A 16,986-nucleotide genomic window follows, 5' to 3' on the forward strand; every position below is an offset into this window, starting at 1 on the left:
CTAATAATCATTGACAAAATGATGGAATTTTTGTGAGGTAAAAAAAATTTCAGAGCTTGTAAGACCAATATTTAGGTGGTCATGCCGGAGGGTATTGGATAAGAAACAAAATAACAGTTGTTGAAGTCCTCAGTTGTTCCCGCTTCTTCGCAATTTTTCATTAAAATTGATCTAAATCAATTTTCTAAAGTATTTCAAAAACGCGACATGCGGGGGACCAAACATTTTTGGATATCTTCTTGAGATCTTTCCTGAGCAAAATTTATGTCTTCATCGAAATTCTCTATAAGAAAGACGCATAGAACTTGCAAAGTCAACCATCTCACCCATACTAGAAAGATGAAGCAAGTAAACAACCCTAGAAATTAATTAGCTTTGTCTGGTGTACCAAATTATCCATATTTATTAATTGCTTTCACTTTTTGCCAAAAAAACTTCAATGAGCTTGTATTTTTGCAAAAAGTATGAATTTTTAATAACTTTTTATGTTGGAGCGCACAAGTCTCCCGTATCTTCATGATTTAAAATGTTTCTAATTGTTGCCTGAAAACGTGATTTAATCAAATCAATTTGAATATATTTTTAAGTATTTCAATTTTTGATGACTTGAAAATTCTCTTTTGTTGTTTTAGAACATGGTTCAATCAAATCAGTTTGAATAATCAAAAAGACTGAAAGTTTTCAGGGTGTTTGACTTAAATGGTGCAAAACTCCTAATATTCATTGGCAACATGATGAAGTTCTTGTGTCGTCGAAATTATTTCAGAGCTAGTAAGACCAATATTTAAGTGGCCATGCCAGATGGAAGTGGATAAGAAACAAAATAACAGCTGTTGAAGTCCGCAATTGTTCCCATATCCATGCTTTTTACATGGCCTTTTTTACATGTATTGCGATTTGGTTTGTGGAGCTAAAGAGGTAAAATGGACAAAATGCTCCACTTTATTGGGTGGGTGCGCTCGCTTGTAACGCTGGGTGTTGTTGAGCTCATTGTCTAGGAATTGGTTAGCATCGTTTCAATGGTGAAAGTTGCAGAAAATCTGCAACTTTTAAAAATTTAAGAACAAAATAGTTGATCCATTTTTTTACTAATGAAGATACTGCTAGTTTATTACCTCTCAAAAAATTTAGTTTCCTGTTCTTCTTAGGGCAATCTATAATATCGAAAGAATAATATAAACAAAGAAACTACCGCACAAATTTGAACGCAGATTACACTTTTTCGCAAGTGCAGTGTTAATACTATTGATTCAAATATGGGACCTCGATGGTAGTCCAGATTTATTTACCAATATTTAAGTATACATTTGAAGTATCTTAAATTATAGTCGTGCTTTTTTGTCTGGATGATTAATGATGTTTCTGAAGAATATTTAAGTGCTTGGCACCTTTCAAAAATTATCCATAAAAGTCTTTAAAAAATTTGATTAACAAAAAAAATAGTTTGTTCTGGTTTGATTTTAGTACCACAAAAGAACTCTGGCTCAGCTGAGACAAAACAACTTGACAAATTTCAATCTCTACGTCTTCAATACACAGAGCAAACACTGGCAACTGGTAGGAAAATCTCCAGTCATTCGATTGAAAAATTACTGTAAAATAAAAAAAAAATATTCGTTTTAAGTACAAATGATAAATGCTCTGCAACATTAAGTCTAGTGCTTTTTAATGGATCGGAAGCAAAGCTGAAACAGCATGTTTGGACATTTACTTAAAATATACAAGGAACATCGAATAATTAGAGCTCTTCAGCTCATATTATCAATGGATTAATTCTGTGATAGAAGCCTCGTTTCAATCATCAATAACTAGATGTAATTTAATAAAGGCTTTGCTTATGTTCAAACCTCTTTACTGCTAATCTATCACAGAACAAGAGTCTCAAAGGAAAATTTTTGTTCGATTGAGATCTCGCATTCTTTCAAAAGCCTCGATTTGATTCCTTGGGGTTACAATTCTTGCCCGTTTTAGCAGGGAACATGGAGTCGAAGTTACGGGTTTGACTCGTCTAACGAACTGTTCAGACCTCCAACTCAAAACTTCAAACGGATCAAAGTCGTCACTGTTGTCGTAAGTATTGTGCGCAGCCCATTTGGTTCTGAAACTCCAAGAGAGCTAAATTGTGGTGGGTCTGGGACCTCACTGTCCACAACCAAACAAATGACTATAGGATCTACATGTCCACCCTAGTCAAGACCAGATGGTTATCTTGCAAGATCTTCCAAGATTCTTGTAAAAAATGGTTATCTTGCACGATCTTGCAAGAAAATGGTTATCTTGCAAGATCTTGCAAGACAATGGCTATCTTGCAAGATCTTGCAAGAGGAATAGTTATCTTGCAAGATTCTTGCAAGTTCGTTCCGGTCGAGTTCTGCTATCATTGGCTGTTTTAGACGCATTGTCTTTCATTTAGCGCAAACTATTACCAAAATATAGTGGAATGAGTTTTCAGAGATCATTTGAAACAAAATTTATACCAGATATCTGTATTTTTTACAGCCGTTGGTATTAATACTGGTTACTCCAATTTATTTACATTAATTCGTGCTTCAAATTTTTTGTTTTGCTACTATGGAAAACAATTTACTTTCTTTTTCTAAATTGATTCAATTTTTAGTTTGAGCGGAAGAAAACAAAGTTGATGCTATTTTGGTTGTAATTATGTATCACAATGTAACAAAAATTGATGGGAAGCACTGTTCGCGTCTCATTTTGATCTTGTTCGATCATGTTCCATTTATTTGCATATTTGCTAGATGAATGGTTATCTTGCAAGATTCTTGCAAGACAAAGGGTTATTTTAAAAGATCTTGCAAGATTTTGCCAGAATCTTGCAAGATCTTGCAAGATAACCATTCGTTGTCGGCTGGGGCATGGCCAACCTTGGTCTGAACCCACCATTGATGAAATGTTTTTGGAATTGATGGAAAAAACATTATTTTTTTCAAAGCAAAAAGTTAACACCAATTATCTTGCTTTTATCACGAACATGTTCTCGGGTAGATTTTCCATAGCTGTAAGTTCAGCATTTGTGATACTCGATCAATCAGGATTTAAGCAGCCGCAATCATTTGATTGCACTGTTTTTTTTATCAATATCAAGAAGGTTTGTTCATTATCTGGTGCTGACAATTTTTAAGATATAATACTAAAATCGCCTTTGACTTTTCCAGCGGGAGGGTTTGTTTGGAATTATTGGGCACGAATGAAGCATTTGTGGGACAAAGGTGGAGCATAATAAAGATGCTTCCAATTTATGATATATTTTTAGGTTCTTGCTTGGCGTCTTGCACTTCAATCACCGGTTTCACCATTGTCCTAGTCGAAAATTAATGGAAAATAATTTAAAAAATTTATAAGTATTTCCAAAAAAGATGCATTATTTTTACAAATTTTTACAAAAAATTCGGAAACTTTTGCATTAATTTGTAAAATTTTGTAAACTCTTGCCTTGATTTAGAAACAGTTTTCAAATACTTTCATTAATTTACATCAAGTTTGCAAATTTATGCATTATTTTATCAACAAGATTTACAAAATAATGCAAATTGTTGCTTTTTTTGAAATACATGTTAAGACGATTGAACTCAGAAGCATAATAGCAGCAATTACATTTGTCTTCAGATTTATCTAGCAATGGTGTGGCCTAACAAATATCATTTAAAATTTTTGGATCTTTCCCATTATACCCCCCCCCCCTCACAAAAATATAGCCCCCATTATGGCATATTTACGGTACTGGGGTCTATACGTTATATGACCGCAAAGCTGGTAGGGGGTTACAATTAGAAAGATGCAATTCTTTTATGTTATGGTGATTAGATTAAATTGATATCCTCTGAATTCTCTACCCCATTGAATGCAGGAACCGCCTTTTGTGGAAATGAGGATCCAGTCATTTGGTCCCAACTTCACCGGCTACTGTATAGATATGTTGGATGAGATAGCAAAACAGATGAACTTCCAGTACGATATCTACAATGCCTCCGAGTACGGCAGACTCAATGGCAACACGTGGGTGGGTGCAGTGGGAGAAGTCGCATACAAGGTATAGACTTGAATTGTCAAACTGCCATTTTCAATATGCATTGTCGGATCTTTTCCGTTTGTGCCTCCCACCCCCCCCCCCCTCCCCCCAGCTTAGTGGGTGCATATTATTTGCACCCCCAGACGCACGTGCCGTATTTTTACATAATGATTTACCACGTAAAGACACGTGCTCTGTATCTGCCCGGACTAAACGGCAAGTCAATATTAGTACTGGGCACGTCAAATTGCAAGTCTTATATCAGTAATGATTCAGAGCTTTGATCATGTCACTTTTTACACTTGCCAGTATAAATGCAAGTCTTGGCCTAGACGTGCAAGTCTAAATGCAAGTCTTGGCCTAGACTTGGCACGTCTAAAAAACGTCTAAAATAGGTCCCAAAAACGCCTGAAATAGCCGAAAAAAACGTCAAAAATAGCCAAAAAAAACGTCAAAAATGGCCGAAAAAACGTCAAAAATAGCCGAAAAAACGTCAGTAATGGCCAAAAAAACGTCCAAAATAGGCCCCAAAAACGTCCAAAATAGCCGAGAAAAACGTCAGAAATTGCCGAAAAAACGTCCAAAATAGGTCCCAAAAACGTCAAAAATAGCCGAAAAAAAAGTCAGAAATGGCCGAAAAAACGTCCAAAATAGGTCCCAAAAACGCCTAAAATAGCTAAAAAAAAACGTCAGAAATGGCCGAAAAACGTCCAAAATGGGTCCCAAAAACGTCCAAAATAGCCGAAATAAACGTCAGAAATGGCCGAAAAAACGTCAGAAATGGCCGAAAAAACGTCAGAAATGGCCGAAAAAACGTCAGAAATGGCCGAAAAAAACGTCCGAAATGGCCAAAAAAACGTCAGAAATGGCCGAGAAAAGGTCAGAAATGGCCGGAAAAACGTCCAAAATAGGAACAAAAAGGACCAAAATAGCCGAGGAAACGTCAAAAAAGCCTCAACTTAGTCTAAAAGCTCAGAGAAAATCAGGGTCCGTCAACACTCAATTGGCCGCAAGCGACCAAAAAATACAAAAACACCGACAAAATCAAAGAAATATATGAGCATCGTATTCGAAATATAAAGGCATCAGAGTTGGTTTTTTTTCGTTTTTGACCCAGAGCAAGAAACATTGATTTTTGTAAGGCAAGTAAAGTAAGAATGGTCGGTTTTTGGGTCAAAACGAAAAAAAAACAACTAAAGAAGAACAAGAAAAAGAAAAAGGCATCGTATTCGAAACATAAAGGCATCAGAGTTGACTTTTTTTCGTTTTTGACCCAGAGCAAGAAACATTGATTTTTGTAAGGCAAGTAAAGTAAGAATGGTCGGTTTTTGGGCCAAAACGAAAAAAAAAACAACTAAAGAAGAACAAGAAAAAGAAAAAGGCATCGTATTCGTAATATAAAGGCATCAGAGTTGATTTTTTTCGTTTTTGACCCATAGCAAGAAACATTGATTTTTGTAAGGCAAGTAAAGTAAGAATGGTCGGTTTTTGGGTCAAAGTTGACCCCAGTCGACCCATCTTACCTTGATCTCGTTCGTAATTTTTTCGAGAAATTAGTTCGCAACTAGTTGAGAAGTATTAATTTAGTTAGCACGCATAATGAGCTCACTCATATCAGAATTTGAGCCCAAAACATTCACTCAACAAAAACTTATTTATGAACGAGCACTGAGCATGAGCCATTTTTTCGGGGTACAGAGTCTGAAATCATGAATATTTCCCAAAATTCTGAACCAATTGGGGCCAGACCTGGCTCAATAGAACCGCCTTGAATTAAGCTTTAGAACCATATATATGACTCTTTATTTTGATCAGTGGGTCGCGAAAAACTGACCTATGAGCAGGGGGAATGTTGACCCCAGTCGACCCATGCTACCTTGAGCTCTTCGTAAATTTTTTCGTGAAATTAGTACGCAACTAGTTGAGACCTAATAATTTAATTAACACACATAATGAGCTCATTTATATCAAAATTTGAGCCCAAAACATTCATTCAACAAAAAGTTATAAACGAACGAGCACTGAGCATGAGCCATTTTTTCGGGTTACAGAGTCTGAAATCATAAATATTTCCCAAAAAATGAACCAATCGGGACCAAATCTGGCTCATTAGAACCGCCTTAAAATAAGCTTTACAACCATATATATGACTCTTTATTTTGATCTGTGGGTTGCGAAAAACCGACCTATGAGCAGGGGGCAAGTTGACCACAGTCGATCGGAGTTAGCTAATGCTCTTTTTATAATAACTCGATATATCAACACAACTCATTAAAAAAACACACTATAACTAACAGAGGGCAGCATTGTCTCCTGAACGAGCTGATACTCGGGGACTACAAAGTTCTTTTGGCCAGTACTTTGGCCGTTATGGCTGGAACGCTGGCTGGAACGCTGGCGGGAACGCTGGTCTTCCTCTGGGTCTCTCAAATTTGGATTGTGCAAAGCATCAACGATTGGTCGAATAATGGTACCTCGGGCTATCACGGGGACCCTCACAGTAGCACCCTTTTTGACAATTTTGCCTTGGTTTGAAAGGTTCGACATTTGGCTTATCTGAAAAGTACATAAATTTGGTGATTTCGGCTATTTTAGGGGCTGAAAATGGCTGAAAACGGCCCAGAAGACCTGAAAACGGGCCCCATATGGCCTCTGGTCGCCCTGTGTCACCTACCCGGGTCGCCCTGATATTTTTGGTATCAGCTGGTATCAGTTGTCAGGCGCCCCGAGAAAGTGCATATGTGAAAATGCAAAAAATCGTGGCACGTTGCGAAATTTTTTGAATTCGAAATTTTTACTCGAAATTTTTTCAAAGTTGGTTTTGACTTGGGAATCAACTTGCAAGTGTAATCCAAGTCTTGGTAAAGACTTTTCAGACTTGCAGACTTGTTTTTAGACGTGCACAGTACTGATATATGCTTGTAGACTTGCAATTTGACGTGCCCAGTACTGAACTTGGCTTGCAGTTCAGTCCGTGTGGTAAGTGGGGGGGGGGGGGGGGTGAGGGCATAACGTACTAGGGGGAGGGGGCACAAACGGTAAAGATCTGAATTGTCTCACAAGACAATTTTTTAATTGAGAGGTATGGCACGCGATTAAGCAAAAAAGTTTACAACAATTATTCCGCTTTTTACCTCTAAAAATTTTTCCATGTAGATCTGGCAGCTATAAAGCGATAATCAGTCAAGATTTAAGCAGCTGCAATTATTTGAGTTTTTTGGTATTATTTGAGCGCATAATACAGCCACTATATGCAGTTATCAAGAAACCTCTTTTCAGATTCTAAATCAAAAATATCAATCTTGCTCAATGAGAAAACTGAACACAAAAATTTGTGAATTGCTCCTGAAAAATTATAATATATGCAATTAGTAACAAAGGAATCTTTCTGATTAATTAAAATATTTGTTTTAATCCAATAGCCGAGTCTGTACCCGAGATAATGTCATGGAAGCGTGACTCGACAAAACGTCATCTTGGGGGGGGTCATTCCGGGTCGTTAAGCACACGGTCCCGGTAAAAGTTAATGACCCGGTAGTTCGATTCATAAATCTGGTATTTTGGATAGGGACACATCGGCAAAAATCTTTCAAGCCCACCTCTTTTCTGCAAAATCCCGCATTATAACCCTTAGTCTGGCAACTTATTGTTATCTTGCAAGATAACACTTAATAATTTGTAATCAAATGACTGAAAGTTATCTTGCAAGATAACAATAAGTTGCCAGGCTAAGGGTTATAATGCGGAATTTTGCAGGGAAGAGATGGTCTTGCAAGATTTATGCAGATGTGTCCCAACCCTATTCCGGTTCTGATGTTATTCTTGCAAGATTATTCATAATCCTGCTAGATCTTATTGCAAAATTTTACAATATTAACATTCTCGTGGTCTTGCAAGATCTTGCGAGATTAACATCCTTTTACTAGAGTTTTGCATGATCTGTTGCTTTTTTCCATTTTTCACCAAAATTTAATGAACCAGTTTAATACACTTATATCCACTTTTTCTTTTTTGGAAAAACGAAAGCAGATTGAATTTTTTTCTCTTATGTTTGTATAACGACAGCATATTAATTCTTCATTGTGCGTATATTTGCCATCTAAATTTATGTAAAAGCGAAGATTTTTTAAAGAATTTGAATAAATCGTTTACTCTTCTCAAACATTAGACCATAAATCTGTTTTCGATTTGAAGACGCTGCTAGAAACAGTGTATATATGTAGAATTTGGGAAATCTTACTTTTATCACAAAAGTTTCGCAATTGAAAGTGATAGAACTTGAGCTTCGAAAATCGGTTTGCTACAAATTCTTAGTAAACTTGTTGGCTTGCACCTCAAAGTCATTTGGCGAACCAGATATTTGTGGAACAAAAACAGGTGGACGTATAAATTGAGCAGGGGCAATAATGATTTTCTGATTGGCCCAAATTTATCAAAATAGGTATCATCCGGTATTGACCTCAGCGTGATCAAACTTGGTCGCAAGCAAGTACAAATTTGAGCAAGATCGGCCGTTGTTACTTTTGGGAATCTCTTTAGATAGATGCCGTGGGGGGACTTTAAATTTCCACAAAAGGCTAATTCTTTCAGTGAAGTGGTTGACCTATTGATTATTTGGTAGCGTCTTAAGTCTCATACTGCTTTTGTCTTAGTTTGGAACGCTTGAGCAGAGGACAACAATGTATAGAGAAGGTGTGCAGGTCATTCAATTGTTCATTTGAAGTCATAACAAACTTTACGTAGTAGAGCTATAACTAATGTGGTCCATAATGCGAAGTGAACAGATTCTTTTGATTGAACCTTTTTTACGTTGTGCTTGATTGGTTACTAAGGAGTATAACAGCAACATTACCAAATGAGTACCATAGCAACAACTGTAGCTTATGGGTTGACCAGTAGAGAAGTTGTGATTACAAAAGCATTGTTGAGAGAGTTGAATTGACTTGATAAAATCAGAACACCGGTTTGCGCTATTAGAAATCAGAACACCGAGAAACACCGGAGAACCGCAGTTAGATCCAGCGGCCTAATTGAGAGCTAATTGGAGTACTTCATGTGCTGTTGTGATAGAGAATAGTAGCTCTTTCGTTGTGAATTTGGGTACAAAGTTAAAGTTGTGAACCATCTTTTATAATAAAACTGTTGTTCAATTTTGACTTAATTTTTTGATCTTTTACATTTCTTGTTTATTCATTTGATGTTATTCCAACTAGAGTTTCTTACAGCCGATAAGAGCAGCGTGGGGACAAAATAACCCTCCAATAGAAGTCTGAAGAGCCATCAAAACACCCGTTTCAATTTGTTAGAGTTTTGGGCGCTAGTCGGTCCCCAGCTGGTCAGCCTAAGCAAAGTACAAAATTCTACAGTTTATTTTATTTAGATGTTGAAAACCACGATGCTAAATAGGCTCAAAATAGGTCTCACAAATTTAGGAAAATTTCCCTTAGCTACAGCCCCAAGGGTGCAATTATCTGCAGCCACCCAAGCACATGAGCGGACTTTTGAAAAACTCCCATATAATTGTACTTAATTTGTTATAATGATTCAAATTTATAGTTGGGAGCCCTTATAATTTGCAGGTCCCTGATATAACTTTTAATGTCCCTTTATTTGTCAGTTTTGGGTGCTTTCCTTTCCAGAGAGCGGACATAGCTGTGAGTGGAATGTTGATCACATCGATGCGGGAGGATGCGGTTGATTTCAGCACCAGATTCATGGACTATGGCGTCGGAATCCTTATTAGAAAGAGTCCATCCTCACAGACTGTGTTTGGGTTCCTAGAACCACTGAACGCCGAAGTGTGGACTTGTGTTGCAGGTTAGCTGTAGCACTTCGTCTTTATTTATTTTTTTACTCATATCTCGGTTCTTAAGAAAGGTAATTTCCAAAATAGATTTTAGTTTGAAATTTTCATTCTTGGAAAGCTTGCAAATAATTGATTTTTCAAAACGGAGTAGTTTTAGGAACTCTATTTACAGGATATGACAAAAAGTGTCCTATGACTGAATTATTCAATATTATGCACCAACACTACGTAAAGCCGAGGATGAGGTGCCAAACGGAAATTAGTATGTCTAGACCGATCAGGAAGGAAAGTGTCTATATCCAGACCTTCTGCAGACGGAACTTTATATTTCAAGCAATTCCAGCGCTTTTGTCCAGACTTTCGCGCGTTTTTCGTTGTTTGAATGCACCCCCCCCCCCCCCTCCTCCTCCTCCTCGTGCGTTCTGGAGATACTTGATACCGTCTGGGACCTCAACATGAGAGCCAAATTGACTGATATGAAAGTCATTTACATCTGTAAATCAATCAAAATATATGCTAGCTGCACCGCCTTGAATCCGAAGAACATGACATCCATTCTTCAAAAAAGCTGTCATCGAAAATTTCCCCCAAAAAATGATAAAATATTGACAAAAATTGAAACAATTGAACAATTTGAACCGTAGAATGCCGAAATAGGGAGTCCGCTCCGAGACATTGCAGCGAAAATGGTTCTTGACTTTAGCTGCTTTTTGCCTTCTCCATTTGTTGTTTTTTTATCAGGAACAATTTTCCTGGCTGGTAGTGTGATGTATCTAGTGACCAGAGTGAGCCCAGCTACCCGGAAGCCCACACTGCACGGAGAGCCCCCTGACATCTCAAAATTCACTCTCCACAACTCCATATGGTTCACAATGACATCAATCATGCAACAAGGTAAAATAACGCATATTCGCGTCATCATTTTGAAAAAAAATCAATTCTTGCAAGAATCTTGCGCATTTCTAAATCTTAGTACAATGAAACCTCACTTGACACATCTTGCCGAGACGTTAGATCTTGATTTTCTTGACATATCTTGGGCTGCTTTAGCATGATAGTCAGGGTCGAGGTTTTTGATGAAAATTAGGTAAGAAATGCGCTGACAGTTGCGCGGGTTGTCCAACATACAATGTTCCTAGCAGTCATGATAGGTCATATATGATTCATAGCAATCATACTAGGTCACATATGATTTGTATGAAATATTGGTAGTCATACAAAGATCAGATATGATTTCCTAGTAATCATTCAGGGATCATACAAAAAAAATCAAAGCCTAAAAACTGTTTAAATATCCTTTTCGACAAGGGTTGAAAAAAATTTCTTGGAAATCATACAAGGTCATATATGACTTATAAAACAGTTACTGGTGCCGAAAATTCCCGTATAATGTAGTCAGAGGACATGTCAATTGAGTATATCGCATTTGCAATCCACATTTGATTCTTTGTATGCACTAAAAGAATAACTTTGCAATTTGGACATATTCACAAAATGATTTTGAGTGTATATGCTAATAATTTTTTATGTTTCTTATAAATGAGCATTTATAGGTATTAACTGGCTTCAGAGATTATCAGATCCATAGTTATGTATTTGGACTTATCCTTTTGTTTAGCGCCCAACTTTGCAAATGATATTGTAGGTTAGGGTCTTTAGCGGATCACAAAGGTGATGCCTAACCGAATAAAATTTTTAAAAAACATAAATAGTAAATGAATTATGAAAAATAGATGTATGATTCTTGGTAATCATACTAAGATCATATATGATTTCTTGGTAATCATACAAGGATCATGTATGACTTCTTAGTAGTCATACAAGGAACGTACTAGGATATACGTTATGATTTGTATGACATCATATATGATCCTTGTATGACTACTAAGAAGTGGCAACCCGGGTGAATTCTAAAATAATTATCCGCTTCATGTTCTTAATTTTCTGACGCGCTAAATATGTAACCTTTATCCGACAAAGATTTCGCATGTAGAGATGTCTTTTTAAAAATGTACAGAAATTATTTAAACTCCCTCAATTTTTGAGTTGAAATTTTGCAAGAAATGTGTTGTACACGCGTCATGCTTCAAGTACTATAGTGTATTTGATAATCGTGTTACCGTAAAATTTATGCCTATGCTTCCGCTGATCGGGTGATCTAGTTGGGTTCATTGCTTACTGTACAACGCTGCTTGACCTTGTTCTTGAATAACCTCTATACGGTAATGTTATCATTGATAGCTGATCTTTTGTCTCTCCGTATTGACAATTGCTTTATCATTTTTGTCTCTTGTCTTTCCCGCATGAAACTCTGTTACAATCAAGGCCCGTAATTCTACCTGATCATCGCCTTACATGAACTAGGAACAGTTTGAGACAAAACGTGCTAAGGAACGTACTGAAAAATGTACCGAGATTTTAAGAAAAACTCTGGATTAAGAGACTTGGAAGTGTTGTGTTATGCATGGGAAGGGCCGAAAACTGCGGTGAATTATCGTAAAAGGACAGTCTTGACAAGTGCTGAAAATATTTTTTTATTCAGCACATTCAACACCTAGATCTATAATGTCAACACATTCAGACGTCCACGACTTCCACACTGCAGCCAAATCTTAAAAAAATACATTGGCTTGCGTACGCTGGCACCTGGCCCGGGCTGTTTAATTTTCTTGAGAAATTTTTCTTTATGAATATTCAAAAATCTTGATACTATCTAATTTCTTGAAAACATATACAAAGATCTTGTGAAATATGTGTGCTTATCTTGTCGGTTATGCTATCTAAGGTTTGATCAATATCTTTTCAGCTTTAAAACTAATTATGAACAGTTTCAAGCCCTATAGCGATAGCTATTTATTTTGAACATTCCAAAACCCAAAAACCATCCCTTTTCAGGAGGTGACTTGCATCCCAGTTCGACTTCTACGAGATTGCTGGGATCCTTTTGGTGGTTTTTCACTCTCATAATCACAGCCACATACACTGCCAACCTGGCTGCCTTCCTGACAGTGAACAGAATGGAGACCCCGATTGACTCTCTCCAACACCTGGTTGCTCAGAACCACATCAAGTACGGCACCGTCAGAGAGTCCCCCATCCATTTGGGTGAGCGAAAACTCTTAATTGACAAGGTCGATTTTCTATTGTGGCTTGCCTTAGAAGTTTATTGTTTCTGTTTTTTTTGGGGGGGGGGGGGGGGGGGCTAAGTATGCATTATTTCGAAAATGATCTTATGTGAATTTCTGTGAAAATGAACGAGTTGGGTTCAAAGCCGGATCTTTTTTTTACAAGACTATGTTTATCTATTGAACCTACTGGTTTTTATACTGAAATTTGGGTATCGTTTATGAGTCCTTATTCCGTTCCTTTTACTTTAGTGGTGGAACAGGAGAAGTAATGGGGGAGAATAAACTAAATCAGTTTACAGGAGGTCTTTTGAAAGATGCCAATTTTCCTTAATCGGGGCGATTTTAATTTTTTTAAATTTTTTTGGTTCCAGATTTTAAAGACCAGTCGGAGATGAACATTCTGTACGAGAGGATAGCCACTTACTTTGACCAGAATACAGAAGTGAACCTTGTGGAGAACCCTGAGGATGGGTACAGAAAAGTGAGAGAGGGCAACTACGCATTCATGTGGGATGACCCAATTCTACAGTGGATGAAGGTTGATAATGTTCCGTAAATAAAATGAGTGTTGCATGTGTGGTGCACATAAGATTTCATGTAATTTTCGATGTAAAATAACCTTTTTTGCTTGAAGACAAGCTATTTTTGTGCGTTTTTACCGGAGATTTTGATTGCCCTAGTCCAGAAGAGCGAAAAAACGAAGTAGGAAGTTTTTGGCATGTTCAGTTTTTTTACATAAGCAATGTTTGGTCTGGAACGCAGAAAAATTTTTGGCATCTTTGGAGTTGCAAGATCCGGTATGCTTAGTTTTTGAACGAAAGAAATGTTGGTTATGTGAGTTTTAAAATTTAGGACAGCGTCGTTACTTTCACCATGACGCCAAGGAAATCCATGCAAAAGTTTTACCTGTTGTTTATCGCCTAGTCAAAGTGTATGATAGCTTTCTAATCTGCTCGGGAATTCAAATCGAGTTCCCGGAGAAGATTTTTATGAAAGAATGTCCAAAGACATTGAAATTTCTTCATTAGCTTATTGACAAAACAATTTAAATAAATAAAACTTTTGGTTTGTTTTGAATCTAAAAACGTAACAGACTTGCTAAAATTGGATGGCGGTTTTGCTCATTAATTCGCATTCATGATTTGTGTTTTGGAGCCAAACATGCAAACGATTTCCTACGTTAAAAACAGCAGCTTCTCCGATTTACGCATATTTTGTAAATCCATGGCCAACATTGAATTTCTTGTACCATTAAATGAATCGTAATGTGTAACTTTCAGGTGTTACCCAATCACAGCTCTACTTGATAACGTTATTTTTGGAGTATTTATTGAATACTATTAGTTTTTGCTCGGGAACGAAGTTTGAGGCAATTATTGTTAACGTGTGCCTATTTGTGCTACTTGAGCAGTATTTTTGATTTTATGTAGGTTTTTATAGCAAAACCATATCTGAATTCAGTTTCACTTTTTTTAACGTTGCCTACTGTTTTCCGACGTTGGTCAAATAAATTCAAAGTATTCAGTGTGTTTCCAATTTTCAGCGCTCGCAACCTCTGGTATTATTCAAGGTGAAAATGCCACTTTGAGAAGTTTCAATACCAAAGCAAACCCTCTTCCATATTCAAACTACTAATCCATCCACCTCCAACCTACCTAGTCCAACCTTACCGCCAACTCCCTCACCTACCACCCACACACACCTACCGCTACCAGCTACCTCCCTGATCCCAACCTACCACTCCTTTTTAACCACCCCCTCCCCTCCCCCCCCCCCCCCCAAAAAAAAAACGTACAATCATCAGCCACCCAGCCCCACAAATCACCGTCATCTCACTGACTCAAACCCACCCCCACATCATTTGTCATTTTGTCTGCATTTGAAAAAATTTTCCACAGTCTTTGTTGCAATTAGTTATTGCTTTCCTTCTTATTTCTTTTTTCCTGATTTGAGTAAGTTAAATTGAAGGATTATGTCTCATGAATCTGTAGTCCATGTCAGCTTACTTTTTCTTTCGGTTGTTTTTTCATTGCAAAATTTTTTTTTGAGCTTTTCGACTTTTGCTAGAATCTCCTGAAACAACCTTTCGCTCGTTTGAGTGATTTAATATGGCTTTATCGTTTACAAAAACGGGCTGAATTGGTGTATTTCTGAGCTATTAATTGTTCTCTTCGCGAAACACAAGAAAAAAGCACTTACACTTGAGGAAGCTGATTGTATCTGCTTAATGGGTGATCGTCCCGCTTTTGTTTTCCACGACATTTGATGCTACCGTTCCACTGCTTCAACTAACTAAATACAACCGGTCATTAATCGTTTTGTAGAATTTGAGAAATCGTACTTTTCTCACAAAAATGTCGCAATAAAAATGGAAAGAACTTGAATTTCGAAAACCGGTTACAATCAAATTGTTAGTAAGACTTTTGGCTTGCAATTCAAAGCGATTTGACAAACCAGGCATTTATGGAGAACAAAAACGTGTGGCTTTATAAGTTGAGCAGAGGCAATATTGATTTTCTTAAGGGGACCGAATTTAAAAAAGCTAGTTATCATCCGGTATTTACCTCAGTGCGATGAAACTTGGTAGGGATTTAGTGCCTACAGTGGGGCAGGTTCCATCGCTGTGACTTTTGGTGAATTTGTTTTATAGATACCGGGGGCCTTCAATTTTCATAAGGCTTAAATTCTTGAGATCATAGTTTGACCGATTGATTAATTGGTAGCGTCATAAGTCTGATACTGCTTTTGTTTTAGTTTGAACAGCTTGAATAGAAGTCAGCAATGTATAAAGAAGGCGTTCAGATCATGGAATTGTTCTTTTGAAGTTATAAGGAACTTTACGTAAGAAAGGCATAACTAATGTGGTCCATAATGCGATGTGAACGAATTCTTTTGTTTTGATCCTTCTTGTACATTGTTGCTTGATTAGTTACTAAGGAGTTGAACCATGGCATTAGCAAAACAGTACCATAAGAGCTGTAGCTTAGGAGTTGACCTGTAGAGAAGTTGTGATAACAAAAACTTTAATGAGAGAGTTAAATCGACTTAATAAATTCAGAACACCGACTTGCTCGACTGAAAACCAGAACACCGCTTTGCGCGATTGAAAATCAGAACCCTTGAGAACACCAGAGAACATCAGTTAGATCAAGCGGCTGAATTGAGAGCTTGTAGAATTGAGAGAATAGTAGCTCTTTAGTTGTGAATTTGGCTAAAGTTGTGAACCATCTTTTATAATAAAACTCTGGTTGATCTTTGATTTGATTTTGTGATCTTTTACATTTCTTGTTTATTCATTTGATGTAATTTGATTATTCGAATCAATTCATTATTCCAACTAGAGTTTCTTACAGCCGACAAGAGCAGCGTGGGGACGAAATAACCGTCCAATAGAAGTCCGAGAGCCATCAAAACACCCCCTTTCAATTTGTTAGAGTTTTGGGCGCTAGTCGGTGCCCAGCTTGTCAGCCTAAGTAAAGTACAAAATTCTACACGTTTTAAAACAATTGATCATGCTGCAGTTGGTCAGTTTCTCAAAAATTTAAGCAATTCAAAATTTTTTATCCGGAAACGTCAATGTGGTTGCACAAAAATGTTGTTCTTTTCTTGATTCTGATTAAGAAAGCAAGTAAAGCAAAAACTTTTAATGAAATATAAGTTGGAAGACCGTTAACTTTCGTTTTTCCGATTTTTTTAAATTTAATAAACACATGGATACTTGAACGCATGCCGCGTTATATGCAATTCTTTTAAAACCTTAATCCTCAATCAAGCATTGGTAGGTTGACTCAATTGGAATCAGTCGCAAAAACCTCCTGTCCATTAGGCTGAAAGTTGAATGTAACAAAATAGATCCCATGGGTTCTAAGTCAGGGCAAATAAGTTAGAGCATCTTGCTGATCCAAGTTGATAACAGTCCTATTTCGCTTAGGAAAAGGAGTAACATAAAATAATAATCAATTCCCAGCAATAAGAAATTCAAGAAAATCGATGCGATTTTGATGATTTTCTTCGAGAATAAAGAT

The 16,986-nt window shown here is 37.0% G+C and overlaps 1 protein-coding gene across 2 annotated transcripts in view; it reads left to right on the plus strand.

The window, feature by feature from the left end:
• The window catches only part of LOC142353684 (glutamate receptor ionotropic, delta-1-like), a 335,919-nt gene that overhangs the window by 292,687 nt on the left and 26,246 nt on the right, over positions 1–16,986 (plus strand). For both annotated transcript variants that reach the window (XM_075405992.1, XM_075405993.1), the window contains exons 9-15: positions 1,465–1,557; positions 1,972–2,070; positions 3,866–4,048; positions 9,667–9,844; positions 10,575–10,727; positions 12,729–12,938; positions 13,333–13,499. In XM_075405992.1, coding sequence (XP_075262107.1) covers positions 1,465–1,557; positions 1,972–2,070; positions 3,866–4,048; positions 9,667–9,844; positions 10,575–10,727; positions 12,729–12,938; positions 13,333–13,499 — 1,083 coding nt within the window. The remainder of the gene's footprint in view (positions 1–1,464; positions 1,558–1,971; positions 2,071–3,865; positions 4,049–9,666; positions 9,845–10,574; positions 10,728–12,728; positions 12,939–13,332; positions 13,500–16,986) is intronic.

The sequence above is a fragment of the Convolutriloba macropyga genome, chromosome 14 (assembly GCF_964194025.1).
Source record: "Convolutriloba macropyga chromosome 14, txConMacr16.3, whole genome shotgun sequence".
NCBI lineage: Eukaryota > Metazoa > Xenacoelomorpha > Acoela > Convolutidae > Convolutriloba > Convolutriloba macropyga.